The sequence below is a fragment of the Sus scrofa genome, chromosome 9 (genome assembly GCF_054392235.1).
Source record: "Sus scrofa isolate SSC_HxYL_T2T_F1_AM1 chromosome 9, Sscrofa_HxYL_maternal_Yorkshire_Landrace_v2.0, whole genome shotgun sequence".
Classification (NCBI taxonomy): Eukaryota; Metazoa; Chordata; class Mammalia; order Artiodactyla; family Suidae; genus Sus; species Sus scrofa.
The window spans coordinates 52,317,216-52,342,958 of NC_139391.1; the positions used below are offsets into that span (position 1 = coordinate 52,317,216).

Here is a 25,743-nt window from a genome sequence, read left to right on the forward strand (position 1 = left end):
TCTTACTGTTTTTTTTACTCTTTATTATCCTGCTTTTTCTATGCTTTATTTTTTTCTATTCTCTTAGCTTTAAAAATTTTTGACTGAGTTTGTATTTGTTTCCTTATTCTATTTTCCCCTTTATTGGTTTGGACCTTATACCAATTCTCTCATTTTCTTCTTTCAGCAGTCACCCTGGTAGTGTTCTCCTGAATACTCAGTAAAATCTAAAATTAACATCTTAACCATCTTCCTCTCCTGAAAGAATTCAAGGACTTTGACATACCTTAATTCTGATAACCCGCCTCCTGATTTACAAGCTATTATTTTCCTGTATCTTATTTGTTGGGTTTTGCAAACTACAATTAGATATTTTTTTCATTTTATAAGGCACTGTTTAGATTCGCCTACCTTTTTACTTACTTCTTTGCTCATTATTCTTCCTATGTCTCAAACCTTTCTTTTGGAATAATGTTCCTTTTTCCTAAAACATGTCTTTTAGGAGTTCTTTTAGTGTTGATGGTAAATTGTCGTTTTTGTTTATCTGATATTTGGAAAATTGTGTTGCTAGGCATAATATTCTGTGTTAATACTTATTTTGGTCATCACTTTGAAGGTATTATTCAGTTTCTAATGATTTTTATTATTGTTGTCTAAATGTATAAGATCTGTCTTTTTCCCTCTGACTGCCTTTAAGAACTTCTTTGTTTTTGGTATACTCTAGTCTTCCTACATTATATGTAAGTGTGGAAATCTTTTAAAATATCTTGTGTGTTAGGTTTCCTGAATCTGTATATTCATGTTTGCCATGAGTTCTACAAAAATTTCAGCCATTTCTCTAAAATATCACTTCTCCTCCATCTCTCTAATCTCCCCTTTGAGCTTTTGATGAAATATGTTAGAACTTTTCATTCTACATGCATATTCCATTAATCTCTTTTTCATATATTTCATCTCTTAGTGCTTTATTATGGATAATTTCTTTAGATACATTTTTCAATTAACTCTTTTCAGATTTTTATTTGTTTAGTATAGATTGATTTATTTTTTATTTACTTTTTTTTCGGGCTACACCTGTGGCATAAAGAGGAGGTTCCCAGGGTAGGGGTCAGATCTGAGCTGCAGCTGCAGGCCTACGCCACAGCCACTGCAACACCAGATCCGAGCCATGTCTATGACCTACACCACAGCTCACAGCAATGCTGATCCTTAACCTACTCAACAAGGCCAGGGATTGAACCCACATCCTCATGGATACTAGTTGGGTTCATTGCTGCTGAGCCACAATAGGAAATCCTCTTCAGCTGTTTTTAATGTTCTGTTAAAACTCTTTCATTTAAATTTTGTTTGTTTGTTTGTTTTAAATTTTTTTATTATTTATTTTTTCCCACTGTACAGCATGGGAATCAAGTTATCCTTACATGTATACATTTTCCCCCCACCTTTTGTTCGGTTGCAATATGAGTATCTAGACATAGTTCTCAATGCTACTCAGCAGGATCTCCTTGTAAATCTATTCTAAGTTGTGTCTGATAACCCCAAGCTCCCGATCCCTCCCACTCCCTCCCTCTCCCATCAGGCAGCCACAAGTCTATTTTCCAAGTCCATGATTTTCTTTTCTTTTTTTTTTTTTTTTTTTGGTCTTTTTTGCTATTTCTTTGGGCCGCTCCGGCGGCATATAGAGGTTCCCAGGCTAGGGGTCGAATCGGAGCTTAGCCACCGGCCTACGCCAGAGCCACAGCAACGTGAGATCCGAGCCGCGTCTGCAACGCCGGATCGTTAACCCACTGAGCAAGGGCAGGGATCGAACCCGTGACCTCATGGTTCCTAGTCGGATTCGTTAACCACTGCGCCACGGCGGGAACTCCATGATTTTTTTTTCTGAGGAGATGTTCACTTGTGCTGGATATTAGATTCCAGTTATAAGTGATACCATATGGTATTTGTCTTTGTCTTTCTGACTCATTTCACTCAGGATGAGAGTCTCTAGTTCCATCCATGTTGCTGCAAATGGCATTATGTCATTCTTTTTTATGGCTGAGTAGTATTCCATTGTGTATACATACCACATCTTCCTAATCCAGTCTTCTGTCGATGGACATTTGGGTTGTTTCCATGTCTTGGCTATTGTGAATAGTGCTGCAATGAACATGAGGGTGCATGTGTCTCTTTTAAGTAGAGTTTTGTCCGGATATATGCCCAAGAGTGGGATTGTGGCATCATATGGAAGTTCTATGTATAGATTTCTAAGGTATCTCCAAACTATTCTCCATAGTGGCTGTACCAGTTTACATTCCCACCAACAGTGCAGGAGGGTTCCCTTTTCTCCATAGCCCCTCCAGCACTTGTTATTTGTGGACTTATTAATGATGGCCATTCTGACTGGTGTGAGGTGGTATCCCATGGTGGTTTTGATTTGCATTTCTCTTTTTTTATTATTATTATTATTTTGTCTTTTTTGCTATTTCTTGGGCCGCTCCCACGGCATATGGAGGTTCCCAGGCTAGGGGTCCAATCGGAGTTGTAGCCACCGGCCTACGTCAGAGCCACAGCAACTCGGGATCCGAGCCGCGTCTGCAACCTACACCACAGCTCACAGCAATGCCGGATCCTTAACCCACTGAGCAAGGGCAGGGACTGAACCCGCAACCTCATGGTTCCGAGTCAGATTTCTTAACCACTGCGCTACGATGGGAACTCCTGCATTTCTCTTATAATCAGCGATGTTGAGCATTTTTTCATGTGTTTGCTGGCCATCTGTATATCTTCTTTGGAGAAATGCCTATTCAGGTCTTTTGCCCATTTTTCCATTGATTGATTGATTGGCTTTTTTGCTGTTGAGTTGTATAAGTTGCTTATATATTCTAAAGATTAAGCCTTTGTCCATTGCATCATTTGAAACTATTTTCTCCCATTCTGAAAGTTGTCTTTTTGTTTTCTGTTTGGTTTCCTTTGCTGTGCAAAAGCTTTTCAGTTTGATGAGGTCCCATTGGTTTAATTTTGCTCTTATTTCTATTGCTTTGGGAGACTAACCCGAGAAAATATTCATGAGGTTGATGTCAGAGTGTTTTGCCTATGTTCTCTTCTAGGAGTTTGATGGTGTCCTGTCTTATATTTAAGTCTTTTTTTTTTTTTTTTTTTTTTGTCTTTTTGCTATTTCTTTGGGGCGCTCCTGCGGCATATGGAGGTTCCCAGGCTAGGGGTCGAATCGGAGCTGTAGCCACCGGCCCACACCAGAGCCACAGCAACGCGGGATCTGAGCCACGTCTGCAACCTACACCACAGTTCACGGCAACGCCGGATCGTTAACCCACTGAGCAAGGGCAGGGACCGAACCCGCAACGTCATGGTTCCTAGTCGGATTTGTTAACCACTGCGCCACGACGGGAACTCCCTATTGAAGTCTTTCAGCCATTTTGAGTTTATTTTTGTGCATGGTGTGAGGGTGTGTTCTAATTTCATTGCTTTGCATGCAGCTGTCCAGGTTTCCCAGCAATGCTTGCTGAAGAGACTTTCTTTTTCCCCTTTTATGTTCTTGCCTCCCTTGTCAAAGTTTAATTGACCATAGGTGTCAGGGTTTATTTCTGGGTTCTCTATTCTGTTCCATTGGTCTGTCTGTCTGTTTTGATACCAGTACCACACTGTTTTAATGACTGTGGCTTTGTAATATTTCTTGAAGTCTGGGAAAGTTATGCCTCCTGCTTCGTTTTTGTTTCTCAGGATTGCTTTGGCGATTCTAGGTTTTTTGTTGTTCCATATAAATTTTTGGATTGTTTGTTCTAGTTCTGTGAAAAATGTCATGGGTCATTTGATAGGGATTGCATTGAATCTGTAGATTGCTTTGGGTGGTATGGCCATTTTCACAATATTGATTTTTCCAATCCATGAACATGGAATATCTTTCCATTTCTTTACATCTTCTTTGATTTCTTTGATTAAAGTTTTATAGTTCTCGGCATATAAGTCCTTTACCTCCTTGGTCAGGTGTATTCTGAGGCATTTGATTTTGTGAGGTGCAGTTTTAAAAGGTATCGTATTTTTGTATTCCTTTTCTAATATTTCATTGCTGGCATACAGAAATGCGACTGACTTCTGAATGTTAATCTTATATCCTGCTACTTTGCTGAATTTATTAATCAGTTCAAGTAGTTTTTGGGTTGAGTCCTTAGGGTTTTCTATGTATAGTATCATGTTGTCTGCGTACAGTGACAGTTTTATCTCTTCTCTTCCTATATGGATGCCTTTGATTTCTTTTGTTTGTCTAATTGCTGTGGCTAGGACTTCCAAAACTATGTTGAATAGCAGTGGTGAGAGTGGGAATCCCTGTCTTGTTCCAGATTTGAGTGAGAAGGCTTTCAGTTTTTCTCCATTGAGTATTATATTTGCTGTGGGTTTATCATAAATGGCTTTGATTATGTTCAGGAATGTTCCCTCTATACCCACTTTGGCGAGGGTCTTGATCATGAATGGATGTTGGACTTTGTCAAATGCTTTTTCTGCGTCTATTGAGATGATCATATGATTTTTGACTTTTCTTTTGTTAATGTGGTGTATGACGTTGATTGATTTGTGTATGTTGAACCATCCTTGTGAACCTGGGATGAACCCTACCTGGTCATGGTGTATAATTTTTTTGATATGTTGTTGGATTTGGTTGACTAAGATTTTGCTGAGAATTTTTGCATCTATATTTATGAAAGATATTGGCCGATAGTTTTCTTTTTTGGTATTATCTTTGTCTGGTTTTGGAATTAGGGTGATGGTGGCATCATAGAATGTCTTTGGGAGTATTTCTTCTTCTTCAACCTTTTGAAAGAGTTTAAGGAGGATGGGCACCAGATCCTCTTTATATGTTTGATAGAATTCGCCTGTGAAGCCATCTGGTCCTGGACTTTTATTTGTAGGGAGTGTTTTTATCACTTTTTCAATTTCATTTCTAGTGATTGGTCTGCTCAGTTGATCTGTTTCTTCTTGATTCAGTTTTGGCAGGCTGTAAGATTCTAGAAAATTGTCCATTTCTTTCAGACTGTCAAATTTGTTGGCATATAGTTGTTCATAGTATTCCCTTATGGTTTTTTGTATTTCTGTAGTATCTGTTGTGATTTGTCCTTTTTAGTTTATATTTTTGTTTATTTGAGTTCTTTCCCTCCTCTTTTTGTTTATTTGAGTTCTTTCCCCCTGGCCAGGGGTTTGTCAATTTTATTTACCTTTCCAAAGAACCAGCTCTTAGTTTTATTAATTTTCTCTATTGTTTTTTGAATCTCTATTTTATTGATTTATTCTTTGATCTTTATAATTTACTTCATTCTGCTGACTTTAGGTCTTTTTTGTTCTTCTTTTTCTAATTCGTTTAGGTGGAGGGTTAAGTTGTCAATTTGGGATCTTTCTTCTTTTTTGAGAAAGGCCTGTATCATTATAAATTTCCCTCTGAGCACTGCTTTTGCAGCATCCCATGGATTTTGAGAGGTTGTGTCTTCATTATCATTTGTTTCAAGGTATTTTTTAATTTCCTTCTTGATTTCCCATTGGTTTTTTAGTAGCATGTTGTTTAGTCTCCATGTAGTAGGTTTTTTCTCATTTCTTTTCCCACGGTTGGTTTCTAATTTCATGGCGTTGTGGTCAGAGAAGATACTTGAGATAATTTCTATGCTCCTAAATTTGTTGAGGTTAGCTTTGTGTCCCAATATGTGGTCGATTCTTGAGAATGTTCCATGTGCATTTGAGAAGAATGTGTATTCTGATTTTTTTGGATGTAGTGTCCTGAAGATATCAATTAAGTCTAACTTTTCTATTGTTTCCTTTAGGATCTCTGTTGCTTTATTGGTTTTCTGTCTAGAGGATCTGTCCATTGATGTGAGTGGGGTATTAAAGTCTCCTACTGGAGAGGAGCGAGTGACCAAAGGAACCATAACTGATTTAATGAGCCATTCGCAGTTTCACTGTACCGGCTGTGCGTACTTAGACATGCATGGCTTAATCTTTGAGACAAGCATTTGCTACTGGCAGGATCAACCAGGTATCATTTAAATTTTTATTTCAATAGATTATGTTTTTATTTATACGAGTTTCATTTGTTCCTTTTCAAATTTGGTACTTTTTTTTTTTTTAATTGTCACAGGTGTGGCATGTGGAGGTTCCTGGGCCAGGGATTGAATTTGAGCTGCAGTTGCAACTACACTAAAGCTCTGGCAACACTAGACCCTTTAACCCACTAGGCCAGGCAGAGGATCAAACCTATAGCGCCACAGTGACCTGAGCTACTGCAGTCAGATTCTTAACCCACTGCTCCACAGCAGGAACGCCTAAATATGATCACTTTTGATAGTCTCTTGTTGCCTGCTCACTTTTGTAATATTGTTTTTTATTTCTTTCAAGAATTTCATAATTATTTTACATTCTATATCTAATAATTTCAATATCCGAAAGCCTTGGGTGTCTACATCTATTGCTTCTTATATTTGTTGACTTGCATTCATGGTGATTTGTTTCCTTCTGTGTTTAATGAACTTTCCTTGTCAACTCATTTTTGGTTTGTCTTAATCTCTGAAAATTTTTGAAGATGTTTTTCTCCAGAGAGGATTCATATTTTTATTTTAGGAACCTAGGATGCTAGGGTGGAAGCCCCCTTTAGGATACCAGTTTAGTTTAGAAGTCTCAGGTTCAGCTCTTCTACCCTGCCACTGACACAAGTCTGGTCTTCCATTTCAGTGCTAATGCAACATTTGCCCCTGGGTGATCCATATTTTATGAATGCTATGAAGTCAGAACTCACTTTACACTTCCAAGCTTTTGTACATGCTACTCCTTTGCCTGGAACATGTGTCCTTGTATCCTATTAACTAATCTAAGACTAAGTTCAGGCCCGTGCTCCTCCAAGATACTTTGCTGACCATTCCTAATCTGGGTTAGATGCCCCTCTTACATGCTCCTAGAGCACCCTGTATTAACTCTGTCATTGCATTTTCCACACCGTGTTGTAATAACCCGCTTACTTCTTTGTTTTCCTCCTTGAGGCCATCTCCTTGGTATGGGTCACGTCATGGTCACATTGGCTCCCCAGTGTCTAGCACAGGGCATGGTCCATGGTAGGTTAACACAAATTTGTTGAATATAAGAACACCTGAATGAATGAAGGAATGATGATTTTGGAATAGACTATTTAGGATTTCCAAAAGATGATGAAGGATGATGGAGGAAAATGAGAAGAAAAGAGAAAAGGGAAATTACCAGTATTTTTAGGCTATTAGTTTGTTCTGCTTGATTAAGGGGAATAAGATTGTCATTTGATTTCATCAAAATTTTATTGAGCATCCTGTATGTGCTAGGCACTCTGCTAGATGCCTGTAATACAAAGATGAAGATCAAACAAAACAAAAACAAAACCACTTCATTGCTTATACCCCCCAACCCCCCTACCTCTGATTTAAGGCAGATTTGGCTTGAGACCGGGAAGCTGGCCCCTCAGGGATGCAGCACCAGGGCTGGGAGTACAACTTGCCCTCATTTCACTTCAATCTTTACCCTTGCCTCTCAAGGCTGACAGCATGTACTCTTAAGTCCTGCATCTCCCACCTGCCAGAGCAACTTTCCCCTGAGTGCATTATCACCTGGAGAAGGGACCGGGGAAAGTGAGGGGAGCAGTTCTGGCTAAGGAAGGGGAGCTGCAAAAGCACACTTGCTCGGATGAGCCTGGAGATGTGCACAGGGATGGGGAGCTGGGAAGGGCACGACATCCAATTAAGGGTGGAGGGGGGCCAATCAGAAACGTTGTTGCCTTTGGGGCTGGGACAAAACTTGACCCAGTGTGGAATAGTGGGGAACAGCACAGTGCTCTGTGGGATGGTACAGAGTCAGAGCTGGAGCTTAGGAAGCTGGGGAGGGGCCAAGGATGCCCTAGAGGCATCAGGGAAGAGAAGTCAGAACACACAGAGGGACTCCTTTACTTTCAGTTTTTTAACTGCCCTCTCTCCTCACACAGTAGATTATTGTCTTTCCTACAAACTGTTCAAGAGGCGGTGGCATGGGCATGGCCTAGCCACACAGTGGACCAACCATTTGGCATTTTGATGTTTGTGTGAATAGGGAGTCTGCACTTGTCCAGTCTCCCTGGCTCTGAGCATCTGAGAGCAGGGCAGGTGAGAGGCCAGAGACCAAGGGTTGGATCATGTCTCTAAGACACCCTGGGTCTGGATAAGTCTTCTCCTCCCACTACCATTTCTGGGGAGAGTTGAACTTTATTTTCTTACAGCTGAAGGAAGCCCAGCCACCTTTCCCAGTATGATTGTTTGAAAGGCTTTCTACAAAGCCAGGGAGAAGACATAGGTATGAGGGGTTAAAAGACAGTTCTTTTGCTGTAGCTTTCTGAGCCTGGGGAATGAGTGAGAAGCCCCTTCTCTATTCCCTAGAGAAGGAAAGAATGCTGGGCAGGCGACTGAGAGAGGCTATGGGAAGAGGTCAAGCGTGGGAGGCCTGAATCCTTTGCCCTTGCTAGAACCGGGATGGGGAGGCGGTGAGCGGCAAAGTAATGTATTTGAGCTCCTCCCTCACCAACTGGTAGATACTCAGTTACCAGATGCCTGAAAAGGGTGCTCCAAGGCAGTGTCTTCACAGTGATTCCCAGATGCTCAGAACAGCCCCCTGTACACCCAGTAAAGGGTATTTGACTTCTATTTGGGACAGTTGTGCAACTGGGGCAAGTGGCCTCACTGATCTGGGCTTGCCCAAAAAAAGCGCCCCAGGAGCCAGGAGTCAGTTCCCAGCTAAGGGAGACAGGTGGGAATCAAGAGAGCGCCCTAGGAACGGAACAGGGTAGTCAAAGAGGTTAGGTTACTGATGTTAGTTTCCATAAGACCCTTGGGGGATTGGGCCAGAAATTTAATAATCTATACGGTCCTAGGAGGGCACAACCCACACCCACTGAGAACACAGTCAGAGAACTGGGAGCAAATGCAACTCAGCTAATCAGATCCAGTCTCCACTGCCCTGCCGAGTCCCCCAACTGCGCATGCTCACATTGGTCCACTAGCCCGACCCTCACTCCGGGCGGGGACCTCCCCTCATCCCTGTCCCTCCCCGGGAGAGCGGCGTGTGCAGGCGCCTCATGGGGGTGCCCCGGAGGCTCAGGCGCTGATCTCCACAGGGCCGGCCTCCTCCTGCTCGCGGATCAGGTGCACGCCCGCAGTCCGCAGTGTGCGCGAGGCGCTGCGCGAGCGGCCGGGTGAGCCCGGAGCCCGAGGCGGCGACGTGTGCGTCCGGCTGGTGGCGGGAGAGCACGCTGGGGAGCGCGGGTAGCGGCGGGCGGAGCGGATGGGCAGCCCAGGCGAGCGGCCCGGCACGGCGGGCGACACGGAGTAGCCGGGCGGGCCAGGCTCTGTCGCGCTCCGAGGCTCCTGGGCGGGGTTCTCCTCGGACTCTGGGGAGTCCTGCAAGCACAAGTGCCGCTTGGGTCAGCTGACAGCCCGCCTGCTCTGGGAGCGTGCCTGGCATTCCAGGGCGCTGGGAGTATCGAGGTGGAGGGACCTCTCCTGGAAGTCTGCACACATAGATAGGTCTGGTTTTTCTTGCAACACAGGACACATGGTGCCTGGTAGATAATAGGTGCTCATTAAATGTTGAAATGTATTAACGTGAATGCTTTATCCACATATTCTCTGCTTTCCACATGCCTTGGACAGCGTGGGGGCAGAGTTGGTGGAAACCAAATTCCTGAGATTAAGCCTAAATCTGCCACTGATTTACCTGTTTGATGCTGGGCAAGTCATTTCACCCCTGTCAGCCTTATTTTTCTCATCTCTAAAGAGGGGATGACTCAAATATTTCTCAGGGTTATTCTGTGTACTATAAAGGGATATCAATATGGCATGGCCGCCTAGCACCAGGATAGGTGGGGGCTGATGGAGCGTTTGTGGGGCACCCAACCTGCAGCAGCTCACCTTGTCCTTCAGAATGTAGAGTGCCATGGGGTTCTTCCGCTCCTGCTCTGCACTTCGTGGGAGGGTGTCTGCTGCAGGGGGCAAAGAAGGGAGTGTCTGGCCTAGGTACAGGACCCTTTCCACCAGCCAGCACCTACACTCTTTACTCCCCAGTGGCCAATTAAGGTCCCGCCACAACCTCCACCGAAGGATTGGGAATACCTGGGGTCCTACCTTGGGCGCTCCTCTCCCTGCTCTGCAGTCTTCGTGCAGTTGGTGGAGGAAGGGGCCCTGCAGAGCTGGCTTCCTTGTCGCCCAGTTCTGCCTTTTCCCAGCAGCCCACTGATCTGAGTGAAGATGGGATGGGTGAGTGGGTGGCTGGGAGCTCACCTTCTGCTTTCGGGCGGTCATCATTCTGATCCATATATTCCAGGGAGTTTTGCTTCTCCAGCTTCCTCTTCTTCCTGCAAATCAACCCGGCACCCTGTGAACAGAGCTGTTGTGTGTGAGCAGAAATTCTGGGGGTGGGGACACAGGGGGATCTGATGGCCGTTAATGAGGCCTTGAAACAGGAAGAACGGGCTGGGTGTGGTGGGAGTAGTCCAGAACTTTGGGATATGCGCCTCACGTATGGGTTTGCAAACAAAGTCTGACCTTGGCATTGTGAGAGTGGGCAAGTCATTTAACTAATCTGAATCTCAGGTCATTACCTGTAAAATACAGATAATCACACTTAAAGGTAGCCTGCTAATCACAAATGGTGCCTGGCTTACAAAAGGTGCCATGCAAGTGAAACCATTATTAATAGTGCTGGAGCGGAGTTCTCCTGTGGCCCAGTGGGCTAAGGATTTCCTGGGAGGAAAGGCATTTAAAGAGACTGGGGGAAGAATAGAGCTTGGGGCTGGGATAGAAGAGAGGATTAGGGTGCTCAGAGAGTGGAACTTGCAGGGTTACCCAGACTTCTTGGAGGGTTTCCAGCAGGCACAAACTGTCACCAAGGTCACGAGGAGGAAGATGCCTCCTGTGGACAAGATGATGTAGAGGGAGCTTCTTCCTAGGGAGAGAGAGACAGAGGAGGGAGAGACTTCAAAAGGGGCAGTGGGTGAGGAGGGCTTCCTGCAGCTGAAGGAAGAGAAAAGGAGCCCCAGGCAGCATGGCAGGTGTGGTGGACCTTGCCCAGAGTCCCACCTGCTGCTGTCTTCCATGGAGAGCTGCCCCATCTCTGCCTCATTCCCCCACTTCCCCCCCACCCCCATCTCTGTATGGGATGTCCTTAGCCCCTCACAGGTACCTGCCTCCCAGGGTTTTGCATCCCAAGGGAGGGCAGCAGGGAGACTCACTGTACACTGTGATCTTGATGGGCGGGCTGCGGCCCTGGCTGATGGGGTTCTCCACCACACAGCTGTACAGGTCATCATCCTCCATGAGCACACGGGTGATGGTGAGCACCTTTTGGTCGGGGGACAGGAGCATTCTCGAGTCATTGAGGAGAGGCTTGCCATCCTTCAGCCAGGTGTAGCTGGGCTTGGTGCCATTCTCGTGTGAACAGTTCAGGGTGAAGGCCTCACTGAGCTCCAGCACTGTGGTCGAAGCCACTAATACCTGCGGCCTCGAAATGGGCACTGAGCCCAGGGATAGGGGAGCCTGTGAGCCAGGGGCCCAAAAGCATTTCCCTGCCCCTTTTTGAGCCACCCCCACACTGAATCAGCTGCCACAGCAGTGACAATGCTAGATGCTTAACCCACAAGGGAACTCATAAGTGCCTACCTTCTAGGTCAATCTGTGGTCTTCAGAGGTCATCCGTCTAGTTCTTTACCATTACCCAACCATCCATCCATCCATCCATCCATCCATCCATCCATCCATCCACTCATTTACCCACTAGTTATTGAGCACCTACTGAGCATCGGGGGTACCATGCTGAACAAGACAGCTATGGTCCATGCCCTCATGGACCTCCCCTTCCCTTCTTCCCAAGTACCTTTCCAAGGTGTCTTAAACCGACCCAGGCTGGAAGATACTTCAGTTGGGCTAAGCTTAGATCCAACTGGATCCAAATACTAGCTCTATCACTTACTACTGCATGATCTTGGGTACGTTATTCGCCCTCCTTGTGCCTCAGTTTCCTCATTTGCAAAATGGGGTCCATGATATTAACTATCCCTAGAGTCTTATGAGCTTTAAATTAGTCAATATAGGCAAAGCACTGACAATAATTTCTGACACATAGTAAGCACTCTCTACGTGTTAGCTGGGCCCACCTGCCAACCTTTCACATCCAGCTGGCTTGCTCTCAGCCATTATGTGGCTTTTGTGTGGGTTTTGCTGGGGTCTAGCTAGTGAACTAGGGGGACGTGGCCCCAGTCCCAGTCACCAGTCCCAACTCTTTCCCTGCCAGAGCACTTTACCATCCACAGTGAGGTTGATGGTCTTCTCCCCAGTGAAGGTGTCATCGGTGATGGAGATCTCAACCTCATAGGTGCCCTCATCAGCCAGCTGCAGGTCGCTGAGCAGCAGGGAGCCATTTTCAAAGAGGCGGATGCGGTCCCGATAGTCAGGCCGCAGGGTGCCAATGACCTCTGTGCCAATGGACTGAACCACGGTCACTGGCTTGTCCCGCTTCAGCTGCCACTTTACCACGGGCTTGTCACTGCTGGTGCTGCTGTACTGCACGGAAAGCAGCGCTGCCTTCCCCACTGTGCCGTGGATCAAGCGCACGGGGCTGGTGATGTTCACCCCCTCCAGAGGCTCTGTGAACAGAGGCCCGCGGGGAGAAGGCAGCATCAGGCCCTGGATCCTTGCCCTCCTCCCATCTTTGAGACCTCTGGTTTCTCCAGGGCTCCCCCACCCTTCTGTGCCTTCCACTCCCCATCAGGCCTTCCTTCTTACCTGTTGGTGCCATCTCACTCACTGTAGCTCTAGCCCCTCTGCTCCTCCATCATCCCTCACATCCATCCCCTTGTCCTCCATCCTCCCTCTATCTGGACCTCTGCCTCTAGCAGTTTCCCCCATTGCCTTCCTCTTGAAGAAGTTTCCACTAAACTACATCCTTTGTGGTCCATTTATGGAAATATTTATTTATTCATTTTTTATTTATTTTTTTGCTTTTTAGGGCCACACCCGAGGCATATAGAGGTTCCCAGGCTAGGTGTCCAATCAGAGCTGTAGCTGCCAGCCTACACCACAGCCACAGCAGTGCAGGATCCAAGCCATGTCTGTGACCTACACCAAAGCTCAGGGCAATGTCAGATCCTTAACCCACTGAGCCCAGGGATTGAACCTGCAACCTCATGGTTCCTAGTCAGATTCATTTCCGCGGCGCTGTGATGGGAACCCCTGGAAATATTTATTGAGACTTCCCATGTGCCAGACACTGTTCTCTGTCCCTAGAATATATCAATGAGCAAAACTGACAAATACCCCCATCCCTGAAGCCTATATGTCATTAGACCTCAGAGTGAATGTCACATTTTCTCCTTGATTGGGCTTTGGGAGAGTGGGGAATGGAGAAAGCATGGAAACATAGATTCACAAAGAAAGGAGTGTGTCACAAGGCAGGGCCAATAAAGGGGAAGTTAGGGGGCCAAAAAACAACTGGATCAGTTTCCAGCCATACCAAGAGCCTCCCTTATCCTTGCCTCAGCTGCACATAGCATCTTACTAGGCCTGCCCCCACCACAGAATAGTCCTGGAAATTCACTAAACTCCAGCCCAGTTTGAATTTCCTCTAGAAGAGGCATTTGGAACAGGTCAAACCAAGATGTTGGAATCAGAAGGTCTTCTAAGACTGGGCTCCACCACTTACTGGCTGTGTGGGTTTGGGCAAGTCATCTTTCAAGGCCTCCCTCTTCTCTTTTAGAAAATGAGGATGATAACAATAACAAGAGCAACTCCCTTATCAAGCTCACAATGCAAAAGCACAATATGTTTGTCAGCTGTTGTGGTGTAGCGGAGAGAACGCAGGATTGAGCATCAGAGATTTGGGCCCCATTGTTTTTTGTTTGTTTGTTTTTTGTTTTGTCTTTTTAGGGCTATACCCGAGGCATCTGGAGGTTCCCAGGCTAGGGGTCTAATCGGAGTTGTAGCTGCTGCCAGACACAGCCAGATCCAAGCTGTGTCTTTAAACTACACCACAGCTCACAGCAATGCTGGATCTTTAACCCACTGAGCAAGGCCAGGGATCGAACCCACGACCTCATGGTTCCTAGTCGGATATGTTTCTGCTGTGCCACAACAGGAACTCCGAGGGCCCCATGGTTGACCTAGGACCAAGGAGAAGCTGCTTATCTGCTTGGGGCTCAGATTTCCCACATGTTCAACGAGTTAAACTAGATGGTCTTATGGTTTGTTTCAGCCCTATAGTTCTGAGATTTTACCATCTCATCCAATGGCAGGTCCATCCAGAGACATGTCTCACACTTCAGAGATCTCTTAGGAGCTTTGCAACCTGAACAGATGCTATTCACTGGCGTTACCTAGCCTCGTAGAGCAAGAGGGAAGGGTTTTTTGGAGAAGATGTCAGCTGGGAACAGGATTGAGTTTAGCTGAGTAGACATAGACACATCAGGTCTCTCTGCATCCTCAGCTGCTTCCTTTGACTGTCATTGTCTCTGAAGTTCCTTCTTCCTTTCTCATCTCTATTTCCCACTCCGCTATTGCTGCAGTGTAGATTTGGGGAAGCTAAGCTGTATCTTTCCAATCCCTATTCCTCTCCTTGTGCCTAGAGGACCCAGACCAAACCAGGAGGCAATGAATCTAAAAGGTTAGCTATGGGAGTTCCTGTCGTGGCTCAGAGGTTAACGAATCCGACTTGGAACTGTGAGGTTGCGGGTTCAATCCCTGGCCTTGCTCAGTGGGTTAAGGATCTGGCGTTGCCATGAGCAGTGGTGTAGGTTGTAGACGCAGCTCAGATCCTGCGTTGCTGTGGCTGTGGTATAGGCCAGCAGCTATAGCTCTGATTAGACCTCTAGCCTGGGAACTTCCATATGCCATGGGAGCAGCCCTAGAAAAGGCAAAAAGACAAAAAATAAAAAAATTAAAAGGTTAGCTACAAGGATTGAAGCAAATTTAATTTAATAAACATATTCAATCCATTTTTAGAACAAGTGCTTTGCTAAATAGTGAGCTCATTGGAGTTCCTATTGTGGCGCAGCAGAAACAAATCCAACTAGTATCCATGAGGATGCGGGTTTGATCCTTGGCCTCACTCAGTAGGTTAAGGATCCTTCATTGCCGTGAGCTGTGACGTAGGTGGCAGATGCGGCTCAGATCCTGTGTTGCTGTGGCTGTGGCTATGGCCAGCAGCTGTATCTCCAATTCTATCCTAGCCTGGGAACTTCCATATGTTGTGGGTGCAACCCTAAAAAAAAGCAAAAGAAAAAGTGAGCTCATCATCTTTGGAAGTGTTCAAGGAAAGGCCAACTGACTGTTTTTCACCTCTCTGTGCTTCCATTTCCTCCTCTGTTTAATGAGGTGGTGGGAACCAGATGATCTCTGAGGACCTTCCCAACCCTGACAGTCTATGATCCACTTCCTGCCACATATGTTAAAATCATAAAACCTTAAGTGTGAAAGAGATTCCTCTAATGATTAAAGCTACTTATATGTATGAATATTACATATTCATTATTGAGAAGAGTCTCATTTGGGGGGAGGTAGAAGGGACAAAATCAACTATTTTCAAATTTTTTTTATAGGTATTTTTGTTCCCATGAAACCTTATGTAAATCAAAAAGAAGGGAAGTTTAGAGCTAGAAGGCTCCCCTGATTTGGTAGAAGAGGAAATGAGGACCAGAGTCCTGTCCTTCCATATATCTTGGAGTCCCACTAGAAATTCTCTGTGTATCAGACTGAAATTCGTTTGACTACATGATCTTTAAGATTTCTGCATTTTTCTGTCATTATTTAGATGGGAGTTCCTGCCTTGCATCTGTTAGGTCCCAGGCTTGGTTTGATTTAGAAACATAAGCTTTCAAATTTCCCTGAATAGGCAAATAGGGTTTGGCATGTGTGACCTGAGGTGGCTCTGAAACAAATCATGGAGTTTGTTAAAGCCCAGAGTGGGAACATCTACTCTCCCCCCCATTCTTTGCAACTTTGTCTGAAGCGTTGGGGCCGGCACATGAGGATGACATATAGGGGTTTGGGCTACGTGAGGGCAGAGCCACTCTGAGGTATAGCAAGTTTAAACACCAAGGTTCTCATTTCCTCCTTCCAGGAGGGTGGATAGTGATGGTCCCAGTCCCCAGGAAAAGTGGAAGGGGACGCCCACCATTTTCTCTGGCCCTCCCTTGAGTTTCCTTTGGATCTACTCTCTCCCATCCCATACAGAGCCTTGTAGTGCTCCTGGGATGTCTCTTCCTCCTCCACTCTGCTCTTTCTACCAATTTCTTTCTTTCTTTTTTTCTTTTTCTTTTTTTCTTTTTAGGGTTGCACCCGAGGCATATGGAGGTTCCCAGGCTAGGGGTCGAATCAGAGATACAGCTGCCGGCCTATACCACAGCCAGAGCAACACGGTTTCTGAGTCACGTCTGCGACCTTCACCATAGCCTACGGCAACCCTGGATTCCTGACCCACCGAGCGAAGCCAGGGATTCGAACCCTCATCCTCATGGATACTAGTCAGATTCGTTTCCTCTGAGCCACAGTGGGAACTCCCTCTTTCTACTAATTTAAATTTGATTCTTCTGGATAAAAACCCGGGAGAAGCATCTGGTCTGCCCTGGGCCTCACCTTCCTCTCACCTTCCTCTTGGTAGATGCCTTCCTCTTGCCCGTGAACAGGGTCTGCCCTGCCTGAGTCCTAGGGATGTATGGATGCGTGTTCAGAAGCAGAGGGAGCAGTCTTTCTCAGAAGCTGACAAAGAGAGTATTTTGCTGAGCTGTTTCCCAAAACTCTAGCCAAAATTGGAGCTGGTTTTAAGTTCAGGGTTCCACAACTTTCAAGGGACACAGAGATCTGGGACAGGTGCCAAAGCAGGACGCAGAAGTAAGGAAATGGCTGACGACTCCATCCACAGTGGAAATAAAAGGGACTAGGACTATTCAACCTTGAGAAACGATTAACTTAATCATGTCCTCACGTCTCTGAGGCATCATTATATCGAAAGGCTCTGTTCCCCCTGGAGGCTGAACAAAGGAAATTGACCTCGCAGCAGGATGTACCTGTCAACTTAAACTGCCTACTGGATCAGGTAGGTGGCGGTTGTGAAGTAGGATTTTGACCTGCTGTGACACTAAGCAATGTCAAACTTTAAAGTATAAGAATGTTACCTGCCAATAGCCTTGGGGTCTCTTAATAGCCTCTTCCTTTAAAGAAACCAACTGCACATTTTATGTGTTGCTTTTGCTTGGTAAAGCTTTTCTTTTACCAGTATTTGCCTTAAATTTACCTTTAAAAAGTATCAATGAGGAGTTCCCGTTGTGGCGCAGCAGTTTACGAATCTAAGAACCATGAGGTTTCGGGTTCCATCCCTGGCCTAGCTCAGTGGGTTAAGGATCCAGCATTGCCGTAAGCTGTGGTGTAGGTCACAAACACAGCTTGGATCTAGCGTTGCTGTGGCTCTGGTGTAGGCTGGCAGCTGTAGCTCCAATTGGACCCCTAGCCTGGAAACCTCCATATGCTGCAGGTGCGGCCCTAAAAAAAAGCAAAAAAAAAAAAAAAAATTATTAACGAGATCTGCCAAACATGTATACACTCAATCCATATGCTATAAATCATGGAGGGTTTTGTTTTTGTTTTTATCCTTTTGTCTTTTTAGGTGTTGAATCAGTGCTGCAGTTTTGGCCTACGCCACAGCCACAGCAACGCCAGATCTGAGCCATGTCTGCAACCTACACTATGCTCACAGCAATGCCAGATCCTTAACCCACTGAGTGGGGCGAGGGATGGAACCCACATCCTCATGGATACTAGCTGGGTCCATTACCCACTGAGCCATGATGGGAACTCCTGTCTGGAGGGCTTTTTGTTTTGTTTGGCTGTGTCTCCACAAGGAAGTCTCTCCTTCCCTTTGGCTGCCACAGATACCCTTATCTGGGCTTTCTCCAAGTCTATTCTTTCTTTTTGGAGGTCGTGGAGACCAGAACTGCATACCCCAAGGGCAGCACACAGCATGGTTTTTGAAAAGGAAAAAATATTGCTTTCTGCTTTTTGGTTTTTAATATTCTTCTTAATGAGATAATAATAAAATATATTAAATGTTCTGAGAAAACAATCCCCCTCTTCTGTCCCTATTGCATAGGGGCTTCACTGTTGGGGTTATTGTATTCTTATATTGCTGTTATCTTGAGGCCTACAACAGGTGAAATCACTTTAATTGTCAATCACTCAGGAATATAAAAGAAGACCAGGAAGCAGAAATTATGAAGAAGGCTCTTGGGATCCAGGAAGAGAGGAGTAGCTTTTTGTTTACACTCTAAAGAGTACAGATGTTCAGTAATATGTACTAAATTATTAGGTATTAAGATGACACACAGAGGAGTTCCTGTCGTGGCTCAGTGGTTAACGAATCCTACTAGGAACCATGAGGTTGCAGGTTCAATCCCTGGTGTTGCTTAGTGGGTTAAGGATCTGGCATTGCCATGAGCTGTGGTGTAAGTCTCAGATGCGGCTAGGATCCCACGTTGCTGTGGCTCTGGCGTAGGCCGGTGGCTACAGCTCTGATTCGACCCCTAGCCTGGGAACGTCCATATGCCTCAGGAGCAGCCCAAGAAAATGGCAAAAAGACAAAAAAAAAAAAAAAAAAAAGACACACAGAGATTTATTGTGTTTTGGATTGGAACAATCATTATTGTTAGGCTGTCAATTCTCCCAAAATGACTTATAAATTTAATACAATACCAATCAAAATGCCAGGAGTTTTACACTGTGGTATTGGCACAAATAGAGACAAGTAGATGATCAACAGAACAGAACAGAGTCCAAAAACAGACATATGCTCGCTTGACTTATGACAAAGGAGACATTGCAGTGAAGTGGAGAAAGAATTTTTTTTCCAATAAATAGTCCTAGGCCACGTAGGGGAAAAAAAAAAAAAAAAGAATCTTGACCCTTACCACATATCTCACACAAATAGCAATTCTAGGTGGATTGTAGCTCTTAAATGTGAAAGGTAAAACAATAGTGTTTTAAAAAGAAAACATAGGCAAATATCTCCATGACTTGAGGGCAGACACAGATTTCAGGTAAATCTCTAGGAGCCAGGGCCACATGATCCAGCTGGCCTTTAGTACCAGTCTTTGCTTTTATTTATTTATTTTTTTTCAGGCTGCACTGCGGCACATGGAGGTTCCCCGGCTAAGGGGTCAAACTGGAGCTATAGCTGCTGGCTTACACCACAGCCACAGCAATGCAGAATCTGAGCTGAGTCTTAGACCTACACCACAGCTCACCGCAACGCTGGATCCTTAACCACTGAGCAAGACCAGGGATGGAACCTGTATCCTCATGGATGTTAGTCAGATTCATTAACCACTGAGCCACGATGGGAACTCCCATAGTGCCAGTCTTAAAACTACATTTCCCAGCTTCCCTTGCAGTTAGGCATGGCCATGTCACTAAGTTCTAGCCCATTAAACTGTTAAACATGGTGGGTACCACTTATAGGCTGATTTAATAAAACTTCACTCTCTCTTTTTTTAGTCCTCTACCTAAAAGAAATGGAGATAAATCTCAGAGTGACCACTGGAAAACTCAGGTAGAAGTTGACAGAGCTCCATCAGCTTGGCCCCTGAAAAATCTCACTGAATAGAGTCCGTCCTCATCCCAGACCTAGTCTAAAATGGCACTGACTACTCCGTGGTTAACACCAGGAACTTGTATTTTGGAATTTATTTGTCATAGAAGCTGACGTTTTCCTAGTAGATTGAGGAAGGCAGGAATTCCTTACAGTATCTCAGCTCTTTATTGCTCTGGAGTCCACAGCAGTACAATGGCCTGACCCTGTACTCACTTCTTACCTGTCACAGGTCATAACTAATATTTTATTAGCACAGTTTATATTTAGAATTTTTTTATACTAATTAAGCCCATTTTCCCACACAGAAGATCTGTCGTCACCTTTTGCTTTTGCCTAGTCACACTGATGGACAAGATCTTTCCATAATTTTTTCCATACCATTTGATGACTTGAAAGAGTTTAGGGGAGTTCCCATTGTGGCTCAGTGGTAGCAAACCTGACTAATAACCATGAGGACGTGGGTTCAATCCCTGGCCTTGCTCAGTGGGTTGAGGATCTGGCATTGCCAAGAGCTGTGGTGTAGGTCTCCTCAGTGGGCTTTTGCTCTCTGTCTTCTTCCTGTCTTAGAGTTCCTTCATGTTCCATTTTCAGGTCATCTTCTCCTCCAAGGTGAAAATTTATTTATTTTCATTGTTTCAAATCTCTTCTATGAGCTGACAACTTCCAAATACCTCTCTCCAACCCTGACCTCTCTGTCGCCCAGCTTCAGGATATTCAGCATCTCTTCACAGATCTCTCATGGGCATTTCAACACTAATGATCCTATTCCCCAACCCAGCCCCATTTTTTTTTTTTTTCAAATTTATGTCGTTCAGTCTGTGTTTTCTTTTTTTTTTTTTTTTTTTGTCTTTTGTTGTTGTTGCTATTTCTTGGGCCGCTCCCGCGGCATTGTTGTTGTTGTTGTTGTTGTTGCTATTTCTTGGGCCACTCCCGCGGCATATGGAGGTTCCCAGGCTAGGGGTCCAATCGGAGCTGTAGCCACCGGCCTACGCCAGAGCCACAGCAACTCGGGATCCGAGCCGCGTCTGCAACCTACACCACAGCTCACGGCAACGCCGGATCGTTAACCCACTGAGCAAGGGCAGGGACCGAACCCGCAACCTCATGGTTCCTAGTCGGATTCGTTAACCACTGCGCCACGACGGGAACTCCCCCATTTTTTTTTTTAAGGTTTTGCACAGAAACCCTTCCTCCTTCTCTAGATCCTCTCACTTCCTATCAATTACTACATCCTGATTATCCTTCCAAATAGTATCTCAACATCCTTCATTACCTCTCTCTTCATTCTAATTCCAGCACATGTCATTTCTCTCCTTAACTCTTGCAATAGCCCTGTGATGGGTTGAACTGTGTCCCCTAAAATTCATATCTTGAAATCCTAACCCCCAGTCCCAGCAGTGGGGTCATTGCAGGGGTAATAAGTTAAGATGAGGTCATACTAGAGGGGGGTGGGCCCCTAATCCAAGATGACTGGTGTCCTTATCCAAAGGAGAAATTTGTATTTAGACACAAGCACAAGGAGAACATCAGGGGAAGTTTAAAGTTGATGCTGTCCCAGCCCAGGAACTACCAGAAGCTCACAGAGTGGCCTGGAACAGATCCTTCTCCAGAGCCTTCAGAGGAAGTGCAGACTTGCTGACACCTTGATCTGTGATTTTTGGCCTCCAGAGCTGTGAGACAATGTATTTCTCTGGGTGAAACCACCCTGTTTGTGGCTCTCTGTTCCAGCAGCCCTGGCAAATGGATACAGGCTTCCTTTCCTATCTTGTTTGCCCCCAGTGTCACCTGCCTCCAATGTCTCACTTCAGAATGCGCGATCTAGCCCTGCCTGTTTCCAGGTTAAAAACCATTCAATGGGAATTCCTGTCCTGGCTCAGTGGTTAATGAACCCGACAGGTATCCATGAGGACATGGGTTCAATCCCTGGCTTCACTCAGTGGGTTAGGGATCCGGCGTGTTTCCGTGAGTCGTGGTGTAGGTCGCAGATTCGGCTCGGATCCCAAGTTGCTGTGACTATGGCGTAGGCCAGCAGCTACAGCTCCTATTAGAACCCTAGCCTGGGAACTTCCATATGCCATGGGTGTGACCCTAAAAAGACAAAAACAAACAAACAAACAAACACAAAAACACAATGCCTTTTCCAACCCCACCACTTGCAAATTATATTCCAGTTTCCTTAGCATGGTTTACAAGTCTCATCTAACTCAATTTACACTTTCCTCTCTGGCAGCAGGTGACTGAATGGGCTGCTCCTAAACACATGACACCATTTCAAGCTGTTGGCCCATTTTCCCAACTATAATGCTCACTTCCGCACCTACCTATTTTTCTCATCCTTTAAAATTTAGTGCAGACATTGCCCAGAATATCCCCTGATATTTCTCCCCACCCCTCACCCCACCCTTCACAATCAGCACCAGCTTCCTGATGGATAGGAGACCTCTCTCTGAGCCTGGTCACCCTCTGTATATCTGACTCTAGTCATTTCTGCATTTCATTAAAATGATCACTGCCTCTATTTGCCCAATTAAATTGTGAATTCCTAGGCTTTTTGGAATAGTGCATGTGTGCGCGTGAGTTTGTGTAAGCACATATATTTAATATAGGATCATTTTTCTGGAGTTCCCGTTGTGGCGCAGTGGTTAATGAATCCGACTAGGAACCATGAGGTTGCGGGTTCAGTCCCTGCCCTTGCTCAGTGGATTAAGGACCCAGCATGGCCGTGAGCTGTGGTGTAGGTCGCAGACGTGGCTCGAATCCCGCGTTGCTGTGGCTCTGGTGTAGGCCAGCAGCTACAGCTCCGATTGGACCCCTAGCCTGGGAACCTCCATATGCCGTGGGAGCGGCCCAAGAAATAGCAAAAAAAGACCAAAAAAAAAAAAAAAAAAAAGATCATTTTTCTAAGGAACTGATGGGAGCGGTGTAGGAGGTAGGTGTGTTTGTCGCGCGGGGTGAGTTATGGATAAGTTGGTGTTAATATCCCAAACCATGAGGCTCATTATCTCCAAAGCTTCTTTCACCCCGCTTGCTGTTTTATCATCAGAGAAGCCGGGGGCAGGGGGGGATGTTGGGGAGGTACAACACCATGATTTCCCCACCCCTCCAAGCCCCACCATAATCCCTTGGAAAGAATGCTGGACTGGCCCACGCCAACAAGACATCCCATAAGAAATGGCTCATTGCCTCCCATCTAATGTACTGAATGCCGTGGGAGCTCCAAAGTCATGCAGCCTTTTGGGGGAGGGGGGCAGGGGCCAGGCAGGAGGCACACAGAATGAAGAAATACATTCAACACTAATGCCTGAATTCACTGAGATGCTTCCCACGGTGGCTGAGCATTCTCCCCTCCTCCCGCCCCAAAGGCATTCTGGCCCTCAGCTCTCCCCTCCCTCTCCTTTGAAAGTCCCGGGTCGCTTCTGCAGACCCTGTCTTACCCTCTGGTCTCCTACCTGTCCGGATCAGAAGCAGGTAGACAAAGGGAGCGAGGCGCAGGGCACTGAAGGCTCTGGACAGGGCTTCCCTTTCTCTCTTCATTTTGGGTGGCGTTCTCCAGCTCTGGTGCAGACAATTAGCATGATTTCTCCACTCTGGGCACGTCCCTTTGTACCACTCGGAGTTTCTCTGCCCGAACACAACCCTGCCAAGTTCCCTCTGAATACACAGAGCTCTGTGTGTTGCTGGGCTTGTTCTCTCCTCTCTCTCAGACCTGGCATTTTCTAGTTTCAAAGCCCTACATCCCGGGTTCGGAAGAGGGTATCTGCCTGGGAGATCATCACCAGGGTGGGTTCCAATCTGATGGGTCCGAGCAGCCCTGCAGTCCTTCCCCTGTCTGCGCTGAGCCCCACTACCAGGGGGACATGAGGATTTGGGCTCAATGAGGGGACTGGGCTAGGACACATTCTCAACTGGACCTTGTGTATCCCAACCTATCCTGTCTCATCTCACGCTTCTTGTTCCAGTGAAGGAGGGTGCACGCCAGGGATAGACTTCCAATAAGCTCTGGAAAGAGGGGTGGAGAGGAGGTCTTAAGAACCTGGGGAATGAGAGATTCCAGAAACAGCTGGAATCCACCCTGCTGTTCCACCCCAAGGGAAGAAGATGGGAAATTGGCTTGAATTCTATTATTTTTCCTACTCGTCCTGGTCCTGCTTGGCATTTCTTTCTTCTTAGCATCTCATAGATGTTGGGAACCTCCTTCCAGAAGCTACTCTGCTCAATCCCCAGCCTCCAGCCCATTTTCCAGAACATATCAAAGCAAAGAGGAAGGTAATACCCCAAGAACCAACATCCTGGGGTTCAACAGCTATGGCCCAGCTGTTTCCTCAAGTCTCAAGGCATAATGTTGAGAAACACCCCAGCACTACGCTGACCCCTTGTTACCATGTCTGCATCTTCTGAGGGCTGCCAGTGGAATGTGTGCTTGCTGATTCTGTGATCTGGGGATGGGCACACAATCTTGTTATGCCTCCACTTTCACATCTGTAAAATTGGGGAAACAATGGCTTCTTTGTAGGAATTATTGGGAGAACTGATGAAGGTTTAGTACAATAGTGTGCCTAGGAAATTCTTTGCTGGAAAGACGACATTTTAAACTTCTTTTTTGGCCATGCCCATGGCATGCGGAAGTTCCTGGGCTAGAGATCAAACCTGCACCAAATAGCAATGACCATACAGGATATTTAACCTGCTGAGCCACCAGGGAACTACAAACTTAAAAAAAAAAAAAAAAATTGCCTCCTCTTCTTCTCTCTCATTCCTTTAGGGATCTTTATATCTTTGTGTGTGTGTGTTTTGTCTTTTTAGGGCCGCATCCACAGCATGTGGAAATTCCCAGGCTAGGGGTTGAATTGGAGCTATAGCTGCTGGCCTATGCCACAGCCATAGCCATAGCAACTTGGGATCCAAGCTGAGTCTGTGACCTACACCACAGCTCACGGCATTGCCGGATCCCCAACCCACTGGGCAAGGCCAGGGATCTAACCTGCCTCCTCATGGATAGTAGTCGGGTTCATTAACCACTGAGCCACAAATGGAATTCCAGGGATCTTTACATCTTGATGAGAACAAAGTTTACAACCCCCATTCTTGGTCATCTCTAATGCTGGTCTTAGTTTTGTAAATACAGTGGTTATCTCACAGTATTCTTTTTACATACTGGAGAGAGCCTGGGTAAGCCTCATTGCATGGCCCACCTGAGCCAAAGGATGGGGAGAGGAGGTGGGAAGCCCTGGTTTTGAACTTCACAGAGGGACTCCAAAAAATATTCTGAAAGACATAAATCATTTTTTTTCCTTTTGCATCTCTAATGCTATGACTTTTTCCTACACAGCTCAAGGCACCTGTTGCCTCTAGTAAAGTTCATGTTGCTTCAGCAGGTACACAATGAAAAAGAGAAAGGCAACACTCAGCTTCTGACATTAAAAATGGTATTTTAGAGTCAGTAGCAACACGAAGAAAGGCTGGAAAACCAGTCTTTGTAAGGAAGAAAAGGATATTTTAATTTCTTTTATCCGCCCTTTTGATGTATCACAAAGCAGCCTGTGGACTGGATCCCAGCTTTCTCCTATGGTGTAGACAATTGACCTCTTTGGCGTATTGTCTGAGGTAAAAGGAGGATGTGATGTTCAGGAAATAGGAAGCATGAGTTCTGCCTTTTTTAGCCTGAAGGACGTTCAGGTGGTTGGATTAGATTGAATTGACCGTGATGGATTGACTTTGGGTTTTCCTCTGCTGCCCTGGGGGATGGGAGGCTCACAGGGGAGATCCCAGCAGTTGCAAAGGCACAACTGCACTGCTGTGCCTTTGCACCACTGAGTGTAGAAGAAGTAATTTTGCAATCCAGCTTCAGGTTTTGTTGTGTTTTTTTTTTTTTTTTTTTCTTTTTTCTTTTTTGGCTACTCTGTAGCACATGGAGTTCCCAAGCCAGGGATCAGATCCCAGCCACGGTTTTGATCTAGCGGCATGCCAGGCCAGGGACCAAACCTATGTCCCAGCGCTCCAGAGATGACTCTGATCCTGTTGTGCCACAGGAGGAACTCCTGCTTCAGGTCTTTTTATGATGCGTAGCCCTATAGTAACTCATATCATCTTGCTTATGTGCTTTTCTCTCCTCCA

The 25,743-nt window shown here is 45.7% G+C and overlaps 2 protein-coding genes across 4 annotated transcripts; one reads left to right on the forward strand and one right to left on the reverse strand.

Moving 5' to 3' along the window:
• Nucleotides 1-7,018: 7,018 nt before the first annotated feature.
• HEPN1 (hepatocellular carcinoma, down-regulated 1) lies at nucleotides 7,019-8,046 on the forward strand. The gene is given in 3 exon segments (XM_021063954.1): nucleotides 7,019-7,064; nucleotides 7,828-7,868; nucleotides 7,870-8,046. Coding segments are annotated over 3 exon segments (264 nt in total).
• Nucleotides 7,262-23,204, reverse strand: HEPACAM (hepatic and glial cell adhesion molecule). 3 transcript variants are annotated; one of them, XM_084976555.1, is made up of 7 exons: nucleotides 23,079-23,204; nucleotides 12,299-12,640; nucleotides 11,231-11,512; nucleotides 10,845-10,944; nucleotides 10,125-10,237; nucleotides 9,912-9,982; nucleotides 7,262-9,401 (listed from the first exon to the last, which is right to left on the reverse strand). In XM_084976555.1, exons 1-7 carry the CDS (start codon nucleotides 23,161-23,163, stop codon nucleotides 9,099-9,101), a joined length of 1,296 nt encoding a protein of 431 aa, XP_084832681.1. In that variant the 5' UTR covers nucleotides 23,164-23,204; the 3' UTR covers nucleotides 7,262-9,098. The 3 variants fall into 3 exon arrangements, with proteins under 3 accessions (XP_084832681.1, XP_005667524.1, XP_020918726.1); XM_005667467.4 differs by lacking the exon at nucleotides 10,125-10,237 and adding an exon at nucleotides 10,281-10,354; XM_021063067.2 differs by having other exon boundaries at nucleotides 10,125-10,354.
• Nucleotides 23,205-25,743: the final 2,539 nt, after the last annotated feature.